The sequence below is a fragment of the Chenopodium album genome, chromosome 9, assembly GCF_948465745.1.
Source record: "Chenopodium album chromosome 9, dcCheAlbu1.1, whole genome shotgun sequence".
NCBI lineage: Eukaryota > Viridiplantae > Streptophyta > Magnoliopsida > Caryophyllales > Amaranthaceae > Chenopodium > Chenopodium album.
In genome coordinates this window covers 65655041-65679058 of record NC_137842.1, presented here as the reverse complement: position 1 = coordinate 65679058, position 24018 = coordinate 65655041, and the positions used below count along the sequence as shown (strand labels likewise).

The 24018-nt window shown below is 35.7% G+C and overlaps 3 protein-coding genes, 1 long non-coding RNA gene and 2 pseudogenes across 4 annotated transcripts; 5 read left to right on the top strand and 1 right to left on the bottom strand.

Moving 5' to 3' along the window:
• Window positions 1-428: 428 nt before the first annotated feature.
• Window positions 429-3962, top strand: LOC145560209 (uncharacterized; annotated as a pseudogene).
• Window positions 3963-7983: 4021 nt separating this feature from the next.
• LOC145557987 (putative receptor-like protein kinase At3g47110) lies at window positions 7984-11734 on the top strand. Its single transcript, XM_081619147.1, has 2 exons — window positions 7984-10687; window positions 10907-11734. The coding sequence occupies exons 1-2, from the start codon at window positions 7984-7986 to the stop codon at window positions 11359-11361; spliced, it is 3159 nt and encodes a 1052-aa protein (XP_081475273.1). The 3' UTR covers window positions 11362-11734.
• A 1132-nt stretch (window positions 11735-12866) lies between these two features.
• On the top strand, window positions 12867-13629 carry LOC145557986 (putative LRR receptor-like serine/threonine-protein kinase At3g47570 pseudogene; annotated as a pseudogene).
• A 1628-nt stretch (window positions 13630-15257) lies between these two features.
• LOC145560207 (uncharacterized) lies at window positions 15258-18555 on the top strand. The gene is made up of 2 exons (XM_081621464.1): window positions 15258-17953; window positions 18037-18555. The coding sequence occupies exons 1-2, from the start codon at window positions 15286-15288 to the stop codon at window positions 18408-18410; spliced, it is 3042 nt and encodes a 1013-aa protein (XP_081477590.1). The 5' UTR covers window positions 15258-15285; the 3' UTR covers window positions 18411-18555.
• LOC145560208 (uncharacterized) lies at window positions 17749-23861 on the bottom strand. Its single transcript, XR_014093111.1, has 3 exons — window positions 23615-23861; window positions 18184-18348; window positions 17749-17968 (listed from the first exon to the last, which is right to left on the bottom strand). It is a non-coding gene; the product is annotated as an uncharacterized LOC145560208 (long non-coding RNA).
• LOC145560206 (uncharacterized) lies at window positions 19367-22845 on the top strand. Its single transcript, XM_081621463.1, has 3 exons — window positions 19367-22058; window positions 22203-22592; window positions 22732-22845. The coding sequence occupies exons 1-3, from the start codon at window positions 19367-19369 to the stop codon at window positions 22743-22745; spliced, it is 3096 nt and encodes a 1031-aa protein (XP_081477589.1). The 3' UTR covers window positions 22746-22845.
• Window positions 23862-24018: the final 157 nt, after the last annotated feature.

Genomic DNA, 24018 nt, shown 5'->3' with positions numbered 1-24018 from the left:
TCAACCCAGTAATGATTCATATTTTAATTTTCACGTTTCTTGTTGACAAATAGGAAGCCCACAACCTTTTTTAAAAAAAAAGAAGCCCACAACCTTTTTTTTTTTAAAGAAGCCCACAACCTTTTTTTATTTTTTGAAAGAAGTCCACAACCTTTTAAAATTCAGAATTCAACAATGTTTTAAAGTTTTGCCTTGATGATTAATAGCTAGAATCATCCTTCTCCACTCTTTATATAAAGTTGTCTCATCATTCCAAATCTTTGTCTAAACACATTTAGTCCATATAAAAGCCCTCAAATAGCAAAGAACAGGTATCGAGTTCAATCAATAGAAACTTGTCTAGCCCAAAAATGAACATGTACTGAAAGTGTTCTTTCCTATGTCCTCTTGTCTAGTCTGTAAACCAGAAAAGGCTTTCATAACTTAGCATGTCATTCTCTACATTTTACTTCATCATTCTGGCAACTGCTTTCTTGTACTGCCTTCATTTTTCCATCGCTGGGACAAATGAAACAGACAAGTTAGCATTGCTCGAAATCAAAGCCAAAATAACAAGTGACCCTCTTGGGGTTATGAACTCCTGGAATGATACAATCCACTTCTGTAAATGGCATGGTATTACATGTCATCTGGGCCGGAGAGTGAAGAAGCTGGAACTATACTCTTCGAAGCTCACAGGTTTCCTCTCTCCATCTATTGGAAATTTGAGCTTCTTGAAGGTGTTGTACCTGTACAATAATACTTTGGGTGGTACAATTCCTCCAGAAATAGGCCGCCTGCATCGACTGCAGTATCTCTGGCTCTTTAACAATACCATTGAAGGCCACATTCCACCAAATATATCAGCTTGCTCAAGGCTCACGCAAATCGATATCAGCTCTAACAGGTTGGTAGGAAAGATCCCATCTGAACTTAGTTACCTTGTACATCTAAAATTTCTTGATCTTAATACAAACAAACTGACAGGCACCATCCCTTCGTCTCTCGGTAACTTATCATCCCTCTCCAAAATCAACCTAATATCCAACAACTTAAATGGAAACCTCCCCGAGAGCTTAGGCAAACTGAAAAAATTAACATATCTCTCACTTGTCGAGAACATGTTCTCAGGGATAGTCCCATCTTCAATCTTCAACCTCACTCTGTTAACGCATTTTGATATAGGATTAAATAAATTGGAGGGAAACCTTCCTTCAGATTTGGGCATCACATTACCAAATCTTCAGTGGTTCTCAATTTCCATTAATAATTTCACCGGATCTATTCCTACTTCTATATCCAATTGCTCAGGTCTAAGTGTTCTTCTGTTGGGTTCTAACAATCTTATGGGACAAGTTCCTTCTCTGCACAGATTAGTACATCTCTCGCGCCTTAATTACCCTTTATGATAACACACTTGGGTATGGCCAAGCTAGTGATTTGAACTTTGCTTATTCATTGGCCAATGCAACTGAGTTACAATACTTGGATATAGGTGGTAATATTTTATCCGGAAATTTCCCTAGGATATTCTGTAATTTATCAATGCTTTTCTCTTTAGTAATTGATGATAATCATATAGGTGGACAGATTCCAGCGTGCATTGAAAACCTTAAACACTTGACAGAATTTAAAGCTTTCGATAACCAACTTTCTGGTGTCATTCCTCCAAGCATAGGAAAGCTCCATAATCTCAACAAATTAGGGTTATTTGCTAACCAATTTTCAGGAAAAATACCATTCTCAATTGGAAACTTAACAAAGATGACTGGTCTTTATCTATCTAGTAATAATCTTGTAGGCCAAATACCTTCAACTCTAGGAAATTGTAAAAACCTACTGCTCTTGGATCTGTCTTTCAACCACCTCAGGGGAAAAATACCCTCACAGCTTTTTGATCTCTCTACCTTATCCATCGCGCTCGATCTATCATTGAACAAGTTAAGTGGTTCCCTTCCTATAAAAGTAGGGCAACTCAAGAATCTAGGTTGGCTTGATGTTTCTAATAACATGCTATCGGGCCAAATACCAAGCTCTCTTGGTAGTTGCATGTCATTAGAGTACCTATACATGAGAGAAAACTATTTTCAAGGCACCATTCCTGATACATTGTCATTGAAGGGTCTAGTTGAGTTAAATTTGTCATATAACAATTTATCTGGCAAAATCCCACAATTTCTACAGAGACTCAAGTTACAAAGCCTAGATTTGTCAAACAATAACCTTGAAGGTGAAGTACCTATTGATGGAGTCTTCAAAAATGCAAGCGGTGTTTATGTGAGTGGAAACAGTAAGCTTTGTGGAGGCATACCAGAGTTAAAGTTGCCTCTGTGTAGCTATAACATCAACAACCAGAAAAGAAGACTGATGCATCGGAAAAAAGTGTTGATAGTTGCAATTCTTTCGGGCTTTTTAGGAGTTATATTGGTACTTGCTTTTCTTGTGTTGCTATATATTTTCTGGCAAAAAAAGAGGACTAAGAAACCCACGGCTTCTGATGATTCGGAAAATTTTCCAAATTTGTCATACCAAACGCTTCTTAAAGCCACAAATGGGTTTTCCTCGGACAATTTGATAGGTAGTGGTACCTTTGGTGCCGTATACAAGGGAGTCCTTGAAGAGCATGAATCAACTATAGCCATCAAGGTGTTTCAGCTTCAAAATCACGGTGCTTTCAAGAGTTTCATAGCTGAATGTGGAGTTCTTCGTAACATCAGACACCGGAATCTTCTCAAAGTTGTAACAGCTTGCTCAAGTGTGGATTATCAAGGCAGGGATTTCAAAGCATTAGTTTATGAGTACATGGCGAATGGAAGTTTGGATGATTGGTTACATCCTCCAAATTCAATCATTGGGGTTGAGGAAGATAATAATGGCTCAAGGCACTTAAGTCTTCGCCAAAGACTTGATATTGCAGTTGATGTTGCATTTTTTTTTGGAATATCTTCATCACCATTGTGGTTCCTCCATTGTTCACTGTGACCTCAAGCCAAGCAATGTTCTCCTTGATGATGAAATGGTAGCTCATGTTGGTGACTTTGGCCTAGCCAAGTTTCTCTCAAAAGGCATCAACGACTCTAATTCCAATGAGTCTAGCTCTATTGGAGTCAGAGGTACTATCGGTTATGCTCCTCCAGGTAACCAACTATTACTCCTTTTTTTTTTTTACTCAACCAACTAATACTCTTATCCCTAGCTATATTAAAAAACAATATAATTTATCTGTATTTATTATATGTTAATTATCTATATCACATGCATGTTTAGCATATACAGAGTAAGAAACATGTTATTTTCATAATAACTTTGGAGGAATTACATGCAGAGTATGGTGTGGGAAATGAAGTGTCCACTAGCGGCGATGTCTACAGTTTTGGGATTCTATTACTGGAAATGATTACAGGAAAGAGACCTACTGATGATATGTTTAAAGAGGGACTAACCTTATATGGTTTTGTCAAAGAAGCTTTGCCTGGAGATGTCATCAAGATTCTGGATCGTGTCATTCTTGAACACATAGACTGTCCAGATAGCAACTTACGGTTGGAGGCCCTGACTTCTATACTCGAAACAGCACTTTCCTGCACAACAGAGATCCCAGCAGAAAGGTTAGACATGAGTGATGTTGCTGCAAAGCTATCATCAATCAAAAACAAGCTCCTTGGAACTCGTTTACAACGAAGAAGGAGAATGCAAGCAGGTAATGTATCAACTACTACTTTTATTTGCCTCACTAATGAATAATTATTACTGTAGGTTTTTACTTTTCTATTAGATTTTATATTCTTTTCTTCTTGGTGCAGGGACACGAGGGTGATCGATCAGTGTTTTACCAATTTCAACAGCACGCCCATGAGCATGCTTGTGATTTGATAGCCTTGAAGAAGAAGATGAGCTCATAAGCTGCAGTGACTTCTCATAAAAAGCTTCTTTTTTCTTCTTATCAATAACTAGTCCCTATGTGTTCTCACTCAGGATCAGAACATCAGAGCAGCTATCTTGTTCAGAATACAGTTTTAAGTTATTTTGATGTTTTTATTTTGCTTGCTTAGATGTGTAATGACGAAAATTTCTTAATCCTTAGTTGCATTAGGTATTTGATGATAAACGTAATATATTGCAATGCCCATTTCCCAATGGCCAACAGATAGGTTTGAAGATCAGATACATCTTGATTGATCAAATTTTCAAGATTTTGGGTTTCTGTGTTCCTAAGATGAGCAAATTGTAGCTTATCTGAAGAAATTTCATCTTTAAAGGCACAGGCAACTAATGTCAGCACACTAGCAATAAGAAAATAGAAGCCAGACGCAATATTTCCACTCATAAATTCTTATGAAATAAAAGTGTCAAACACAAATCTGTGAGAGGAAAGCTAATGAACCCAGGCCACTCTGCCCCCACCCCCCCCCCCCCCCAACTCCACCTAAAAGACAGGAAAGCTAATGACCAAAAATGCATGTTATTTCTTTCAATTATCATTTTAAAGGCCATTCAATGTACTACAGATGCATAGTACTCTGCTGCCTAAGATAGGATATTCTGTAATCAGTACTCTGAAAAGAAAAAAAGGCTAGAGCTCGCCATCATTCGAACAACTAACCATAAACTCAACTTACATATCATTCCTTAATGTTTGCAACTAAACCAACGAGCAGAAACAAAACTTAAAACAAAGCATAGTTAACAGATCTTCTAAGAAGTATAGTTAAGAAAACGAACCTTTGTTTAATTTAGCACTCCGTTATCTTAGAAATTTAGATGATCGGTTCCAACTCCAAAAGAAAGCAGTGCTCCAGCAGCATTAACTCAACAAATGAGTTACTTCGAGCTCACAACAACCAAAAGTTCCGATTTCCAGCTAACGAGTGATATCCTATTACTTCAGTAACTATTATCCTGCCCTTCTTCATGACAAATAGTTGAAGTTAATTTCAAAGGCAAAAGCAACCATATATTATGTACACCTCCATATTAATACTAAGGCCGAATTAATATGTGCACGATATAACAGCCAAAATAGAATTGATCATGAACAAAATTGGCCAAAATATTGATAGCTAGTACATATTTATCATTAACACCTGTTCAGAATATCTGAATCTTTGCGATTAAGGATTAAATTTCCTAGGTTTTCACTGTTTCTGAATTTGATAATGCCAAAAGCATTTCAGGTTGAAAAACTTTGAATTCATCTTATTTGATAAATTTACAACTCCTCAACCTTAATTGAGCATATCAACATTCAAAGGCCTCAAATTCCAATTTGTGGAAAAAAAAAAATCTCAATTTAACTATTTGAATAATTATTCAGCATCAATTTCATTACACAACAATCAAATTATGATTCATTTTCTGATTTTCATTTTCCAGAACATACATGTAAATTATACATTCAATGCAAAACCAAAAGTTTTTTTAAAAAAAAAAAAAAAAAAAAAATCGATCAATTTCTCTAAGAATTGAACATAAAAATACTAATACAAAAAATTATAGATAAACTTTGATAAAATTTATGAGCGGTGCTGCTATTGAGTACAGAAGAATTCCTAATTTAATAGTAGAGAACGAACTCTCCAGAAAGTCTGTCTCTCTCCTCTCACGCCGGCAATAATAGCAATGCCGGCAACTGCTATCCGCTTTCCGTTGCCGGCGGGAGAGTTCCAGTGATTTGTGTGAAATCTACGGGTACTGTTGCTAGAGTTTATCTTGGCCAATTTCACCCTTTGTTTATTTTTATTTTTTACCCATCAAATTAAATGGAAAAATCACTTTTGTAACCACTGCTAAAAATAATTTCACCATTTTGAAAAAAAATAATTTCATGGTTTCAAAAAAAAAAAAAAAAAAAAAATCACCTTTAATTAATTGATAAATAAGCCATACCCATATTGGCTTTTAATTTTTTAGGGAAATTTGTTAATTACCACCCAATAAGGGGTCCTAATTTGAAATTACCACCCAATAAAAATTTTATTTTAAATTACCACCCATTAAAAATAAAATTCTTTCAGATTACCACCTTTTTATGTTTTCCGGTTGAAAATCCGATTGTGGGTCCCACCTTTTTAACTTCCCTCCTTTTTTTTTTTTTTTCTTTTCTTCGACCTAATGTTCAAACTGTTGCATTAAACTCCATGCTCTTCATCTCTCCTCAATTCCTTTTGTTAATCTAACCAAAAATCATCAATTTTTTCCCTCTTTCTTCCTTGAATTCTCTGTCAAGTTCTCAACTACTCATATACTTAAATCTGAAAATGTACTTATTCTCCTCCATTTCTGCAAGACATAATCCAAAAACAAACAAAAAGAACTAGCTTACAACTTCATGCATCAATGAATCATTCAAATCATTCAATCGCAAAACACAGCACATAAGATACAATTATTCAGCATAATAAACAATTGAAGAACAAATTTGGACAACATCAACTTCAATTAGCAGAATTCTAACTAAATCGCACAATTAATTGCAAACAAATACCCTAATTGCAAAAAGCCTCAAATTTTATTGTCTTAGGAACCCTAATTACTAAATTAGGGAAAAAAAACCCTAATTTACGAAGTACTGGAATCATACATTAGCTGCAAAATCAGAGTATGAAATTCAGTTTATATCTTCTTCTAACAGTACAAGTTGAAATTTGAGGGATTTAGAATGAAATTTGGGGCAAAATTTTTAAAATTGAAGTTTGACAATTTATAAACAACATAAATCGGGGAGAGAGAGTCAAAGTAGCCGTTTATAGCCGTTATGTGGGGCTCTCAAACAGATTTTCCATCGGAAAACAAAAAAAGGTGGTAATCTGAAAGAATTTTGTTTTTAATGGGTGGTAATTTAAAATAAAATTTTTATTGGGTGGTAATTTCAAAACAACACCCCTTTTTAGGTGGTAATTTACAAATTTTCCAATTTTTTATGTTGATGTTTATAATGAGTAGAGGATTTTGAGGGTCAAATCTTTAAAAATTGACCATAAAACTTGAAGGGTAAAAAATAAAAGAAACCAAGTGAGGATGGATTAGTATTTGCTACTCTGTAAAGTTTGAAAAGAGTAATGACAGTGTTTTTTTTTTTTGAAAGGCAGAGTAATGACGTGTTTGTTTAAAAACTACTCTGTATGACTGTATTGTATTCTTTTATCCTTTTCCTATATCGAGTTTGTAAACAAAGTTGTGGTACACCACTAGCTTAGTTGGCTAATGTCTTGAGGATAAGTCTTACTATTTTCCTAACTTTCATGAAAACGATTTTAAAAATCAACTATCCTTTCACCATGCAAACAAAAGTGATGGTCCCAAAACCAACTTAAATACTTTAGATTTTAGAAAATTATCTCACCACCAACTTAAATAAAACTCAAAACCTTGTCAATTATATAGGGACGGATGTAATACTGTAATATAATTTATATTTATTGATAATTAAAGATATACCGATTAATAAAAATTTTATATTTACTGAGTAAACCATACGATCCAAACACCAACCCAATTCGACTCGGTTGACCGTTTTGGCTTGACCACTAGCTCTATCTGTATGGTCCACGTGCTCCATCTGATAAGATCTAATAGGAAGTAGTATCATTTAGTATCCCTTGGAAAGCGTGAATAAATAAAGGTTGACTTAGATAATGGTTCATGTTACCTTCTCATCTAGTCCATGTACATCAATTGCAAAGTCAAAACACTTAAATCTCATCATGCATCATAATACATTAATATAAAACCTTTTTGACTCCCTTATTGTACGCATGAAAACATGAGAGGGCATAATTTATTTAGACTATAAACCAAATGATTAATTTGTTATATTCAAATATTCAATATTCTTCATTGGTGTGCAACAATGTTGCATGTGCCACTCATTTTTATTTCATCTATGATTACTTTTGTCAACTTTCACAGTTTGACTTATGCATTTGAATAAAAAGTCATCTCTTTTGTAAACATAGTTACACCATTGTATATTTGTATGACACTTTTTGATCCAAAAAATTAAACATGTCATGCGCATCTTCTTTGTTTTTGCAGTTCATTTTGGTTACGACTATGTTTTGCTGCCATCAATTCATCATTGTAGTAGCCGGGAACGACGACATGGACAAGCAAGCATTGCTTGAAATCAAAGCCAAGATAAGTGATGATCCTCTAGGTGTACTGAGCTCATGGAATGCCTCCCTCCACTTTTGTAAGTGGCATGGTGTTACTTGTGGGCGTAGGCATCGAAGAGTAACAACACTCGACCTAAGTAACTCGAAACTCACAGGTATCCTTTCTCCTTATCTTGGTAATTTGAGCTTCCTTAGGGAGTTATACCTTCAAGATAATAGTTTTGGAGGAACTATACCCCAAGAAATTAATCGTTTGTATCGTTTGCAAATCCTTTGGCTATTTAACAATTCCATTAAAGGGGAAATTTCATCGAATATATCAAGTTGTTATAGACTTATTGATATAAGTCTCGACAATAATAGGTTGGTGGGTGCAATCCCTCCCGAGCTTGGTTCCTTGTCACAATTGCAATACCTTGATTTGGCAAAGAATAACTTGATAGGTGAGATCCCATCATCCTTAGGGAACTTATCATACCTCGTCGAGCTCCACATGAGTAGCAATGCTTTGGCCGGAAAGATCCCTAATCGACTAGGTAAATTAAGATATCTAGAAGTTTTGATTTTAGACAATAATAATTTATTTGGAGAAATCCCTCCCTCAATCTTTAACTTATCTTCATTAATTAAATTAAGTTTAGCACAAAATGACTTTATAGGAAACCTCCCTTCGTATATGGGTAACACTCTTCCCTATCTACGGTGGTTCTCCATATCTAATAATCGATTCACTGGACATATTCCAACTTCAATATCTAATGCATCAGATCTAGAAGTTTTGAGCTTGTCGAAAAACAATCTTCGAGGACAAGTTCCTTCTTTACATAAGTTATCATGGCTTAATTACCTTAACCTTTACACAAACTCCCTAGGTTACAACCAACCCGAAGATTTGAACTTTATTTCTTCCTTGGCTAATGCAACCAATTTAGAATGGCTACAAATAAAAGATAATAACTTTGGAGGAGTTTTTCCTAAGATCATTTGCAATTTCTCAAATCTTACTTATTTAACGCTAAGTCACAACAAATTAGATGGAGAAATTCCAAGTTGCATAGGAAACTTAGCAAAATTGCATTTCTTTTCAGCCGGTAACAATACATTCACAGGGACCATTCCTCGAGGCATAGGGAACCTCCAAAACCTCACATATTTATATCTGAAAGGTAATCATTTATCCGGGGTCATTCCATCCTCAATCGGAAACTTAACTAAGTTGTCAACTTTAACCCTATCCAATAATAAGCTCGAAGGCCAAATACCACCCAATCTTGAAAATTGTATATCACTTCTAAGCTTAGATCTTTCAGATAACAAGCTTAACGGCACAATACCGTCACAACTTTTTAGTCTCTCCACCATGTCCATCCTACTCAATCTTTCAGGAAACCATCTAACCGGGTCTCTACCTGTAGAAGTCGGACAACTGAAGACTCTCAATAGCCTTGATGTTTCTCGAAATATGTTGTCTGATATTATACCAAGATCTCTTACTAGTTGTGTGTCATTAGAGATTTTATACATGCAAGAAAACAATTTTAACGGCACCATTCCTGATACATTACAAACATTAAAGGGTCTTCGTTGGCTAGATTTGTCACACAACAATTTATCTGGTGAAATCCCGAAAACTCTCACAAGCCTTCAGTTGCAAAGCCTCAATCTATCACACAACAATCTTGAAGGTGAAGTACCCACAGAAGGAGTTTTCAAAAATACAACCGGTCTTTTGATAGATGGTAACAATAGGCTATGCGGAGGCATACCCGAGTTACAACTGCCCCGTTGTAGCTTGAGTCGCAACACTAAACAAAGAAGACTAGAACATAGGAAGAAATTGATCATTGGAGTAATTTGTGGATTGTTTGGGTTAATTTTGCTAGTGGCTTTACTTGTGTCTTTATATAGTTTATGGAAGAAAAAGAAGGAAACCAAGGTATCTACAAATTCAGATGATTGTGAGAATTTTCCGAATTTGTCTTATCAAACACTTCGTAAAGCCACAAATGAGTTCTCCGCAGAAAATTTGATTGGTAGTGGAGCATTTGGTGTTGTATACAAAGGAACCCTTCAAGAGAGTGGATCAATTGTTGCCATCAAGATATTTAAATTAGATTACCGCGGTGCTTCTAAGAGTTTCATGGCTGAATGCAAGGTCCTTCGAAGTATTAGACATCGAAATCTTGTCAAGGTGGTAACAACTTGTTCTAGCGTTGATCATCAAGGTACTGATTTCAAAGCTCTAGTTTATGAATACATGTCGAATGGAAGTTTGGATGACTGGTTACATCCACCCGAGGCAATTAATAGGCCGGTTGAAGGCATGGAACATACCTTAAGGAAGTTGAATCTTTACCAAAGACTTGATATTGCAATTGATGTTGCATTCGCGTTGGACTATCTTCACAACCATTGTGGTATCTCCCTTGTTCATTGTGACCTCAAACCGAGTAATGTTCTCCTTGATGGTGAAATGGTAGCACATGTCGGGGACTTTGGGCTCGCCAAATTCCTCTCAAAAGGCATCAATAGCTCAAATGAGAACGAGTTCAGCTCTATGGGTATTAGAGGAACTATCGGTTACACTCCCCCAGGTAATAACGAGTTATAACGTTCTCACACTTTTTCATCACTACTACCTTCGTTTCATATTATTTGCAACGATTAGACACTTTCCTCTCTACTTTATGTCAAATCGTTGCAAATAATATAAAACGGGGTTAGTATATAATTGATATGTATGTACTTATGTAGTGATAACGTGATATACGTAGTAAGTTAGTAACAACTAACATTCGAGTTATGCAATGCAGAATATGGTTTGGGAAACGAGGTATCTACCAATGGCGATGTATATAGTTTTGGAATTCTTTTACTAGAGCTGATAACTGGAAAGAGGCCTACAAATGACATGTTCAAGGGGGGTGTAAGCTTACATTGCTTTGTCAAAGAATCACTTTCTAGACATGTGATCGAGATTCTAGATCGTGTTCTTCTTGAAGACATACATGGTCAGGAGATTGATAGCAGATTTATGTTGGAGACCCTGAGTTCTATACTTAATGTCGCGCTGTCTTGTTCAACTGAGGCTCCACAAGAAAGGATGGACATGAGCGATGTCGTTGCGAAGCTATTATCGATTAGAAAGAAGCTTCTTGAATACAGCTTACGGCAAAGAAGAAGAGTTCAAGCAGGTATATATCAATGGTTTAATTATTGCTTTTCGCTCGCTAATGATAAATACTTATTGACAAAAGTAATTTGGTAATTGGCTTTGTTAAGATTTTAAATGTGGTTTTCTTTCTTTCTCGGTGCAGGCTCACAAGAGTGATTGATCTCAAAACAAGTTGGTCTAACTTTGAGCATGACAAGAAGATTAACGAGAGCTATATTATTTATTTATTTTTGTTAACGTATACTTCAATTCCTCTGTTTCAATTTTTTTATTAGTTCACATGTTTTCAATTTTTTTTTTTTTTAGAAATTATTATTAACATTTGGCTTATGTCATAGAATTTGACAAAGTTTTACACTGGCTCGCTGTCATTGGCTTAGCGAAACCCTCCTCTTTTATCTAGGATTGGAAGGGATTGACAGTGGGTTCATGTAACCGACCTCACTTATGGAATTAAGGTTTTTTTTTTTATTGATTGAAACCTTTAAAGATAATGTTAATCATGCTCTTAAAGTTGCTCTTAAAGTTTTGGAAAAAAATTTTGCATGGTTTTGGGCGAGGTTGATGAGCTATTTATATGATTAGAAGAGGCTCCAAAAAGGAAATATATAGCTTTAAACATGAAAAATGTATAACTAACAAGATTTTGATTGTAGTGTTATTTCATTGTATAAAGAGCCACAATAAATAAATTTTTAAAAAATGGAGTAATGCGTATGAAATTTATCTCATGCGTAAACCCCAAAACTTTATCAATTAAAAATTTGCATCATGTGTAAAATATACAAGTAATTCATTTAACTAAAATATGGATGCTGACTCCAAAGTTGACTTAGAAAGTGATTTGGTCCATGTTGCCTTCATTTACAGTCTTTGTTCTTTACACCTCACATTCCAAACTAAACATCCCATTAATATATTTTTTAATGAAAATTTTAATCGATAATATCTTTAATTATCAAAAGCTACAGAGTATAAAGTATTAAAAAGTTACTAGTATTTAATATTAAAAAGTTACTAGTATTTAATTCGAAAGCCGTTGAGATGAATTTAATTTAACAAGGGTTCACATGAATATGTATATATAGCACATGCATACGTAAAAAGTATAAATTAATACGTGTATATAAATAGCACAAAAATTAAAAAAGACGTTTATTTTGAAACAAGAGGGGATAAATCAATAAAAAGAGACATTTATTTTGAAACAGGAATTTTCAAGATCTATATATATCATTATAGATTTTCTAGAAATTAAATAAAATATTATTATCAACATTTTTTTAATTTATCAAATTTTTAGTTTTATTTATGTAATTTTTACTCTTATAATATAGTTTCTCGAAAAATATTTATTTTATGTTGGATTAAAATTTTCTACCAACCTAACTTGGTAGTTGTGTATCACTAGAGGTCTTGTACATGAAGGAAAACAATTTTGATGGCACTATTCCTAATGCATTACAAACATTGAAGGGTCTTCTTCGTTTGGACTTGTCACACAACAATTTGTCTGGTGAAATCCCGAAATTTCTCACAAGCCTCAGGTTGCAAAGCCTCGATTTGAACTAGATTATCGCGGTGCTTCAAAGAGTTTCATGGCTGAATGCAAGGTCCTTCGAAGTATAAGACATCGAAATCTTGTCAAGGTGGTAACAACTTGTTCTAGTGTTGATTATCAAGGTACAGATTTCAAAGATTTAGTTTATGAATACATGTCGAATGGAAATTTGGAAGACTGGTTACATCCGGCCAAGGCTATTAATAGGGTTGAAGACACTGATCATACCGTAAGAAGCCTAAATCTTTACCAAAGACTTGATATTGCAATTGATGTTGCCTCTGCCTTGGATTATCTTCACCATCACAGTGGCACCTCCATAGTTCACTGTGACCTCAAGCCGAGCAATGTTCTCCTTGACGATGAAATGGTTGCACATGTCAGCGACTTTGGGCTAGCCAAGTTCCTACGAGAAGGGAACAACAGCTCAGATGTGAATCAATTCAGCTCAATTGAAGTAAGAGGAACTATCGGTTACACTCCACCAGGTAATAGCAAGAGCAGAGACAGATAGCAACCTAATATTAGATGCCTTGATTTCTATCCCTGAAATTGCTATTACTTGCTCTGCTGAGCTCCCACGAGAAAGGTTGGACATGAGTGACGCAAATGCTAAGCTATCATCTATTAGAAACAAGCTCTTTGGAAAATCACCAAAGAAATCTCAAGCAGGTGTGTTTCATCCACTGTTTTTCCTCTCGATCACTGACTTTTCTTTTCACAGTTGATGTCGGTATCTGATTATCTATCTCACACCGTTATTAGTTAAAGTTGATTGCTTTCTTGCAGGTTCGCGATAGCGATGGATGTCAAACCAAGTTGTTCTGTGTATTAGATTCAGTGGACATGAAGAACAAGACAAGCCCATAAGTTTCTGACTTTCTTCAAAGGCTATCAGAAAAATCATTGTTAGTTTTATGTATTTAGGAGTTAATAATACAACATGGAAGAATTGTACAATAATCTATCAGAAAGATAGAACAAAAGTTGACATAAAGAGTTAAAGACCATAAGATACATAGTTTCAATTTTGGTGTCACTAGCAGCCACATGTCATATCACTTTTGTCACCTCTGTTGAAAATAATCTCACCTTTAATTATTTGGTAAATAACCCACTTTTGCCCCCAATATACTAGATTGGTATTGATCTTTGATGTTTATAATAGCAGTAGTGAATTTTTATGGGTCAAATCTTTATAAAAAGTTGACCATAAAAGTTAAAGCGTAAAATATTAAAAGAAATCGAGTGAATACGAATTATGGAGTATTTGCTAAAGTTTGAAAAAAGTAATGTCATGTTTGTTAACTACTCCGTATTATACTCCTTCGTCATTACCCTACACCGTTTTGTGGTTGGCCAATGTTATATTGTGTTACACAGTTATACCATTGGCTTAGAGGGATACCGTACCCAAAATTTAAAAATTAAAATTAAATTCCAATTACATCACTATTTTTTTTTTTAAAAAAAAAAAAAAAAAAAAACTACCTTACATTGAGCTCTCTATACATACGTGCGAGCGAACACAAAACAAAACAAAACACAAAAAAAAAAAAAAAAGCAAAATACTACGAGTATTGTCCCGTATAAAATGTAAATAACATTAAATAAAAATATGTGTGTACTTGTAAGAATAATACATAATTTTTTTTATTTTTACATATCCTTCATTCCTTGGTTTTTATTTTATGAAATGACAGAAGCTTTTTAAGTTTTTATTTTTCTAATTCGAGGAAAGAAATGAGGGGACTAATGCAGTGTTAAACCTGATCATTTTGCTTGATGTACAGTAGTAATTTCGTTTTTGGTGTAGCGACACATGCCCCAACTTTACAGTCTAATACTCTAATTATCTCTTTTAGACAAGTATATTGTTATTAATGAAAATTCTACAGTAGTCATTTGAACCATTGATTCTACAATAGTCCTTTCATATAACTATATAAGTAATAATCCGTATATGAAAATTAATTTAAATAGTGATTTGCGTTACCTGGCCTTCATTATAGTCTTTGTCCGCTAATAAGATTTTTCATGTAGACTTCCTATTAAATTTTAAATTATTGAATTATGTTACTTTCTCATTTGTCCATATCCCAAACAAGACACTTGACCGGTTGACCCAATTCCTAGATTTGAATTGAAACCTTAAAACTAAACAGCCCAAAAATGTAATTTATATGAGTAATTAATTAGAGTATAGTACCATAGTCCAAGTGATTACACGCCAATAATGTAATTTATATGAGTAATTAATTAGAGTATAGTACTATAGTCCAAGTGATTAGGTATGGATGACCAGGCCAGTCATTTTTAATTTATATTCAGAGACTTCTGCGAACTTCAATAATTTCATTTTTGCATCTTTTAATTAAAAAAAGTGGCCTTATATCTACATAGTTTGTGACAAGTAATACCAGAGTTATTGTCCTTACCAAACCACAAAATTAAACATGTCTCGCTCATCATCTTCATATTTCCAGACCATTTTGGCTACGACTATACTCTGCTGTCTTCAGATCTCGGGGGGCGAGATAGACAAGCTAGCACTGCTTAACATCAAATCCAAGATAAGCGATGACCCTTTTGGTGTGATGAGCTCATGGAATGACACCCTTCACTTTTGCGAGTGGTATGGCATTACATGTGATCGTAGGCATCGAAGAGTCATAACACTTGACCTGAGTAACTCGAAACTCACAGGTATCCTCTCTCCCTATCTAGGTAATTTGAGCTTCCTCAAAGAGCTACACCTTCAAAATAATAGTTTAGGCGGAACAATACCACTTGAAATTAGCCGTCTTTATAGGTTGCAAAATCTTTCTTTGTTTAGTAACTCGATTGAAGGGGAGATTCCGTTAACTATATCAAGTTGTTATAGTCTTATTGACATAAGACTTTTTAATAACAAGTTAATTGGAAGAATCCCACACACACTTGGTTCCCTGTCAAATTTGCAAACTCTTGATTTGGCAGGGAACAACTTAACTGGCGACATTCCTTCATCTTTGAAGAACTTGTCATCCCTCACTGGGATCGACTTAGCCGAAAACAATTTTGTTGGAAAGATCCCAAATTGGCTAGGCAGTCTAAAAAATCTGACCATGTTGATATTAGAGGACAATAAGTTTTCAGGGAAAGTCCCACCTTCAATCTTTAACCTCTCTTCACTAACAGATTTAAGCTTAGCTCGGAATGACTTGGAAGGAGAACTGCCTTCATATTTAGGTAATTCTCTTCCACGACTTCAGTGGTTCTCTATATACGATAACTGGTTTAGTGGACATATTCCAGCTTCACTATCCAATTCCTCAAATCTAAATTATCTCGATTTGTCGATGAACAATCTTCAAGGACAAGTTCCTTCTTTGCACAAGCTTGTAAAGCTTACTAAACTTGTCCTTTATGGCAACTTCCTTGGTTATAACCAAGCTGGAGATATGAATTTTGTTTCTTCCTTGGCCAATGCCACCAATTTAAGACGAATCCAGATTGGTGGTAATAATTTCAAAGGCAATTTTCCTAAAACTATATGTAAATTCTCATCGCTTTATTTTTTGGGGATGAGTGAAATCAATTTAACAGGAGAAATTCCAAATTGCATAGAAAACTTGACAGGTTTGCAGTTTTTTCAAGTTAATAACAACAGGCTTTCTGGGGTCATTCCTAGAGGCATAGGCAAGCTCCAAAATCTCATCTATTTGCTAATGAAAGGTAACCAAATATCCGGGGTCATTCCACCTTCAATTGGAAACTTAACTAAGTTGTCTAGTTTTTTCGTGTCTAGTAATAGTCTTGAAGGCCAAATACCTTCAACTCTGGGAAATTGTAGATCGCTAATAATACTAGATCTTTCAAATAACAGACTTAGCAGCAAGATACCTTCACAACTTTTTAATCTCCCCGCCATATCCATCTTACTCAATCTTTCTGGAAACCAGCTGACTGGATCCCTCCCTCAAGAAGTTGGGCAACTGAACAATCTTGACAAACTGGATGTTTCGCGTAACTTGCTATCAGGTCAGATTCCAAGCTCTATTGGCAGTTGTGTATCACTAGAGTTCCTGCACATGCAGGAAAACAATTTAAGTGGCACCATTCCTAGTGCACTACAAACATTAAAGGGTCTGCTTCGTTTGGACTTATCACACAATAACTTATCTGGTGAAATTCCGAAATTTCTCACAAGCATCCAGTTGCAAAGCATCGATCTATCACACAACAATCTTGAAGGTGAAGTGCCCAAAGAGGGAGTCTTTAACAATGTGACTGATGTTTTGATAACTGGGAACAGTAGGCTCTGTGGAGGCATATCCGAATTAAAGTTACCCCAATGTAATTTGAGGCGCAACACTGAAAAAAACAAAAAGAAGCACAAGAAGATATTGACAATTGCAATTCTTTCTGGAATTTTCGGAGTTGTTGTGGCTATACTTGTGTCATTATATAGTTTTTGGCGAAGGCAGAGGGCTAGAGATCCCATAACTTCAAGTGATTTTGATAATTTTTTGTCTTACCAAACCCTTGTTAAAGCCACAAATGATTTCTCCTCGGAAAATTTGATTGGCAGTGGTACATTTGGGGTTGTATACAAGGGGACCCTTGATAACAATGGATCAACAGTTGCCATCAAGGTATTTAAGCAAGAGTACCATGGTGCTTCTAAGAGTTTCACCGCAGAATGCAACGTCCTCCGAAACACCAGGCATCGAAATCTGGTGAAGGTAATAACAGCTTGTTCTAGTATTGATTATCAAGGTAGAGATTTCAAGGCTTTGGTTTATGAGTACATGGTTAATGGGAGTTTGGAAGATTGGTTGCATCCAACAGAGATATTCAATAATGTTGAGAGCGTAAATATCACAAGAACCTTGAGTTTTCGCCAAAGACTTGACATTGCAGTTGATGTTGCATTCTCTCTGGATTATCTTCACCATCATTGTGGTGCCTCCATAATTCATTGTGACCTCAAGCCAAGCAATATTCTCCTTGATGAAAGCATGGTCGCACATGTAGGCGACTTTGGCCTAGCCAAGATTCTCTTGAAATGCATCACCAACTCTCATGGCAAAGAATTTAGCTCTATTGGAGTTAGAGGAACTATCGGCTATGTGCCTCCAGGTAACTTGCTATACCCTGCATTTCCAAATAATTATGTAAATAATATATTTTATGTCATATTGAGGTATGTATATGACATGCAGAATATGGTCTAGGAAATGAGGTGTCCACCAACGGCGATGTCTATAGTTTTGGGATCCTTTTACTGCAAATATTTACAGGAAAGAGACCAACTAATGACATATTAAAAGGCAGTCTGAACTTGCACAATTTTGTGAAAAAAGCTTTACCTAAACATGTAGCTGAGATTCTTGATCCTGCTCTTCTTGAAGAACTAGACAATGGGGAAAATGCGAGCAGCAGCGCAAAGTTGGATGCCTTGATTTCTATACTTGAAATCGCACTACATTGTTCTTCTGAAGTCCCGGGAGAGAGGTCGGACATGAGTGATGTTGCTGCAAAGCTATCATTAATTAGCAAGAAGCTCTTTGGCACTTGTGCACAAAATAGAGGATAAATCTAGCACCCTAGCAAGTATTCTGGTATATTGAAGAGCATCGAGAAGGATTGTTTTTCTGCTAGCATTGTATAACATTCAATGGCACACATAAGTAATTTCTGCAATCCTGCATACAATCAGGAAATGGTGGAATCTTTCACAATTGATCAAAATAAATTAAGTAAAAGCATGCCAAAATTCCATCATGTGAACAATCAGACAATACATTGGATGATATCTCTAGGTTCGTTGTGTCCATTCAATTACAGCGCGCAACTCTACAAGCATCATTTTACAAAAACAAAACGGTCTAGATTTCAATGATATTGCCAGAAATTATGTAAAGCAAAAATGCATCCTGTATACCCTACATTATATTTAAACAAATTAAAGAACCAGAAAGTAAAATTCAATAAAGAGACATTCTCAGTTTCTCACAGGTAAAACCCCAGGCAAAGTTACTAATTGATCCACCCTTGTTCAGCAAAAAGAACAAATTTTGGGTAAAGTAACGGTTCAAGTACTAACAGAGTTTTAGTCTGTTAACTGTTTTGTGTTAGCAGTCAAAAGAAAAGAAAAAAAAAAATAAAAATCATGCATTTTTCACTCCACTCATTTTCAAACCAAAGTCCTACCAATCACTTACAGCAGACAGTGAAGATATTTTAGAGTACATGGACCACACCTAAATTTGCAAGTCCAAGTTCTCTTGTATTATTATTCAACTTGTCAATTAAAAACACCAAAAATAGAAAGGTGTTCAGATTTGGAGGTTCAAAGTTTCATAAACAGGCTAAGCTCCTCCACAATTTGCATATCCCTACCATTTCTAGTAATGTGCTGGTCGTTTCATTTCAGCAACTTAATTTACGACCGTTGACTACTGCATCTGTATATAAAGATAAGTGAATAGCTTCAATGAGGATAGTTATATCAAATAATATCTCCCAAAAAAAAACAAAAACAAAAAAAAAATGTCAAGCCCAAACACTTTATTATACTGGATCATTTTCTCTCTGTCTGCACTTTGCTGTCTTGAATTCTCAATAGCCAGCAACACTAGCACAGACAGGATAGCACTGCTTGAAATCAAAGCCAAAATAAGCGATGATCCACTCAACCTCATGAGCTCGTGGAATGACAGTCTCCCATTTTGTGAATGGTATGGAGTTACTTGCGGTGGTAAACACCGGAGAGTAACGGTACTTGACTTGCATTCCTCAAAACTCACAGGTACCCTCTCCCCTCATCTTGGTAATTTAAGCTTCCTCAGGATACTCAACCTTCAAAATAACAGTTTCAGCAGCGTACTCCCACCTGAGATTGGCCGTTTACATCGGTTGCAAACTCTCCGGCTGTCTAATAATTCCTTTGGAGGGGAAATTCCATCTAATATATCAAATTGCTACAGCCTTACTGGTATACACCTTTCCCTAAACAAGTTTGTAGGGAAAATCCCACAAACAGTTGGTTCCCTGTCACATTTGCAATTTCTTATGTTAACAAGAAATAACTTAACAGGCAATGTTCCTTCATCCTTAGGGAACTTATCATCCCTCTCTATGCTCTCAGTAGGTGGAAACAATTTAGTTGGAAGTATCTCAGATAGTCTAGGCAAACTAAAGAACCTAACCAGTCTGAATTTATGTGAGAATAAGTTTTCGGGAGTACTTCCCCCCTCTATTTTCAACCTCTCTTTGTTGACATACTTGTGTTTATACCAAAATGAATTTGAAGGAACCCTTCCGCCAGATATTGGTAATACTCTCCCAAATCTTCAGTGGTTCTCTATATACAATAATCGATTTACTGGACATATTCCAGCTTCAATATCTAATGCCTCAAACCTAGAAGTTCTTGATCTGTCACAAAACAATCTTCGAGGACAAGTTCCTTCTCTGCACAAATTAGTAAACCTTGTTCACCTTGTCCTTTACAGTAACTCCCTTGGGTATGGCCAAGCTCAAGATTTGGACTTTGTTTCTTCCTTGGCTAACTCCACTAATTTGCAATGGCTTGAGATAGATCAAAATAAGTTCAAAGGAAGTTTTCCTAAAATCATATGCAATTTCACATCAATTACTTATTTGGTATTAAGTGACAACAACTTAGCGGGAGAAATTCCAGTTTGCATAGAAAATTTAGCAGAATTGCAATATTTTGATGCTAGCAAAAATGCACTATCTTCTGTCATTCCTCAAGGGATAGGAAAGCTCCAAAATCTCCAGCTTCTAAATCTAAATGATAACTTATTATCGGGGATCATTCCACCCTCAATTGGAAACTTAACCAAGTTGTCAATGCTCTCCCTGTATAATAATAGCCTTGAAGGCCAAATACCTCCAACTCTTGAAAATTGTAGGTCACTAATAGGATTATTGCTGTCTGAAAACAATCTTACCGGTAGTATACCCTCACAACTCTATAACATTCCCTCCTTAACTATTGCACTCTCTCTACATGGAAACCACTTAACTGGATCTCTCTCTGAGGAAGTTGGACAATTGAAAAACCTTGCAGCCCTAGATGTCTCCGGTAACAGGCTATCAGGTGAGATACCACGCTCTCTCGGAAGTTGCCTATCATTAGAGCTCCTAGGCATGGATGAAAACAGATTCCAAGGCACTATTCCTAGTGAACTGCAGAAATTAACTGGTCTCCTAGAGATGGATTTGTCATACAACAATTTATCTGGCAAAATTCCAAAATTTTTAGCAAGCCTCAATTTGAGGAGGCTAAACCTATCATACAACAACCTTGAAGGTGAAGTACCAATAGGTGGAGTCTTCAACAACGCAAAGAATCTTTCCATCATTGGAAACAATAGAATTTGTGGAGGCATATCAGTCTTAAAATTGCCACACTGCAAATTAAGCAACACCAACAAGAAGAAAAGATTGATGAACAAGAAGAAGTTGACAGTTGTTATTCTTTCAGCAATTTTGGGAGTGGTTTTACTAGTTGCTTTACTTGTGGTATCATATATTTGCTGGTTTAGAAGGAAGCCTAAGGAACCCACATCTTCTGGTGATTCAGATAATTTCCAGAATTTGTCGTATCAAACCCTTCTTAAAGCAACTAACGGATTCTCCTCTGAAAATTTAATTGGCACTGGTTCATTTGGGATCGTATACAAAGGAATTCTTGAAGAGGATGGATCAACAGTGGCCATCAAGATATTTAACCTTGAAAATCGTGGCGCTTCCAAGAGTTTTTTGGCAGAATGTAGCGTCCTCCGAAGCATAAGACATCGGAATCTTGTTAAGGTAATAACAGTTTGTTCAAGTGTTGATTATCAAGGCAAAGATTTCAAGGCTTTGGTTTTTGAGTATATGGTGAATGGGAGTTTAGACAATTGGTTCCATCCAACTGAGGCAATCACTAGAGCTGATGGCACAAATGATACCTCAAGGATCTTGAACTTTCGCCAAAGACTTGATATTGCAATTGAGGTTGCATTTGCTTTGGATTATCTTCACCACCATTGTGGCACCTCCATAGTTCACTGCGACCTCAAGCCAAGCAATATTCTCCTTGATGAAGATATGGTTGCACATGTAGGAGACTTTGGCCTTGCCAAGTTTCTCTTGAAAGACATCACTGATTCTCAAGACAATCAATCTACCTCTATTGGAGTTAGAGGTACCATTGGTTACACTCCTCCAGGTAATTAACTATTGCTCTTACACCTATCTCTAAAAATATATTAACTACCTGTACTGTAGTGATCCTATTTTAGCTATCAGTAACAAACATTTAGGATATAATTTAATGTTAGTTCAATTATAACATACGAGGCACTACATGCAGAATATGGTGTGGGAAATGAGGTGTCTACCAGAGGTGATGTCTATAGTTTTGGAATCCTATTACTCGAAATATTTACAGGAAAGAGGCCTACAAACGACATGTTCAAGGGGGGCCTAAGTTTGCATTGCTTCGTCAAAGAAGCTCTACCTGAAAATGTTATCGAAATTTTAGATCATGTCCTTGTTGATGAAATAGACCATGAGGAAACAGACAAGCAAGACAGCGCCTTGATGTTGGAGGCGCTGACTTCTATACTTGGAATAGCAATTTCTTGCTCAGCTGAGGTCCCAAGAGAAAGGTTGGACATAAGTGACGTGGGTACAAAGCTATCATCTATCAAAAACAAGCTCCTTGGAACTCGTTTACAACAAAGGAGAAGAATTAGAGCAGGTAATGTTTAAAATATGTTTCCTCACAAATGATAATATAAAGAGAAATTGCAAAATTACTTCTTCAACTATATCTCTAGCTGAGGTTTAGTGAAATTTTTATATCAGATTTTATTAGCTCTTTAATCTTCTGGGTGCAGGAACACAAAGCTGATCAATGTCTAAATAACATTAGCTTCCCACGAGCAAAGATGTGATGGACATGAAGAACAAGATGAGCTAATATTCTTCAGTGACTTCTCTTGAGGCTTTTTTAGGGGGTAAACTAGTGCTTATGAGTTCTGATTCAAGATCAGAACAGCAAAGCAGCCATCTAGTTCTGAATACAGCCTATATTATTTTGATGATTTAATTAATTAGATGTATCACAATGAGACTTTTAATTCCTTATCTTAGATCCATTTTCATGGGATACCCAGAGGCCAGCGGAAATATTTCCAGATATATCTTGTTCAGAGATGATAAATGGATCAGCATTTCCAAGTTCTCTGTTTTTGTAATTTTGGTTACTCTGTGTCTCTGTGTAGTGTGTACCCTATGTAATATGTGCATCAGATATCATGAAAGCCCGAACTTAAAATTCTACAAAAATCAAACTGCAGCTTATCTGAAAAATAATTTAGCATTTATGGTGCAATCATGCAGGACACCTATGTTAACACACTGGCATTCACAGAATAGAATACAGATAAAAATATAGCTACTGCACAAGAATACATTGTAGTACAACATAGTAGTGTGAGTTAAAAATTTCTTCCACAAGCAAGTAAAATAAACTAAGCAAAAGCTAGCCATAATTTGAACAGAACGGCGCAATAACTTAAAATCAAAGTAACTACCATTTCATTCACAAGGTCAAAAAAGGACAGAAACTATACAGAGAAATATCCATATTCTATAACACAAGATACAAAGATTAAATTCTTTCGAGTAAATGCACAAAATGAATTAAGGCAGAACCAACAAGTGATACAGATTATTCAGTAACGAAAAATTCCCAGAGGTACACTCAAGAAAACTAACCTTGATTTCAGTGGTCCACAAACAATAAGGCATTTGATTCAGAAAGAAATTTGCAGCTGCTCGATCCACTGTGAAAGCCGCCCATCGAGATCATCAACATGAAACTGCCTTAATTGGATGCTTGCTTGGTTGAATCAAAAGCTCCAACTTTCAGTTAATGAACACAAACTTTCGTCCAATTCTGACATAGTAGTTGGAAAACCAGAAGGCTGAAGTAACAACATGTCAACATATGTAAGAGCTGAAGATCACAGATATTGACACTTGAAACCAAACTTCAACCCAAAACACAGATTGAATTTTCCATATGCAGTGTTAGTGTCAACCTATCTTCAATCACATCCCATATAAACTCGTCGAAATTCAACTCCATGTACAAAAGGAGGAACAATCTTGCTACCTAC

Coding starts and splice junctions, on each gene's coding strand:
- LOC145557987 (XM_081619147.1), top strand. CDS start 7,984: ATGTCATGCGCATCTTCTTTGTTTTTGCAGTTCATTTTGGTTACGACT. Junction 10,688..10,906: donor TATCGGTTACACTCCCCCAG/GTAATAACGAGT, acceptor TATGCAATGCAG/AATATGGTTTGGGAAACGAG.
- LOC145560207 (XM_081621464.1), top strand. CDS start 15,286: ATGTCTCGCTCATCATCTTCATATTTCCAGACCATTTTGGCTACGACT. Junction 17,954..18,036: donor TATCGGCTATGTGCCTCCAG/GTAACTTGCTAT, acceptor TATGACATGCAG/AATATGGTCTAGGAAATGAG.
- LOC145560206 (XM_081621463.1), top strand. CDS start 19,367: ATGTCAAGCCCAAACACTTTATTATACTGGATCATTTTCTCTCTGTCT. Junction 22,059..22,202: donor CATTGGTTACACTCCTCCAG/GTAATTAACTAT, acceptor CACTACATGCAG/AATATGGTGTGGGAAATGAG.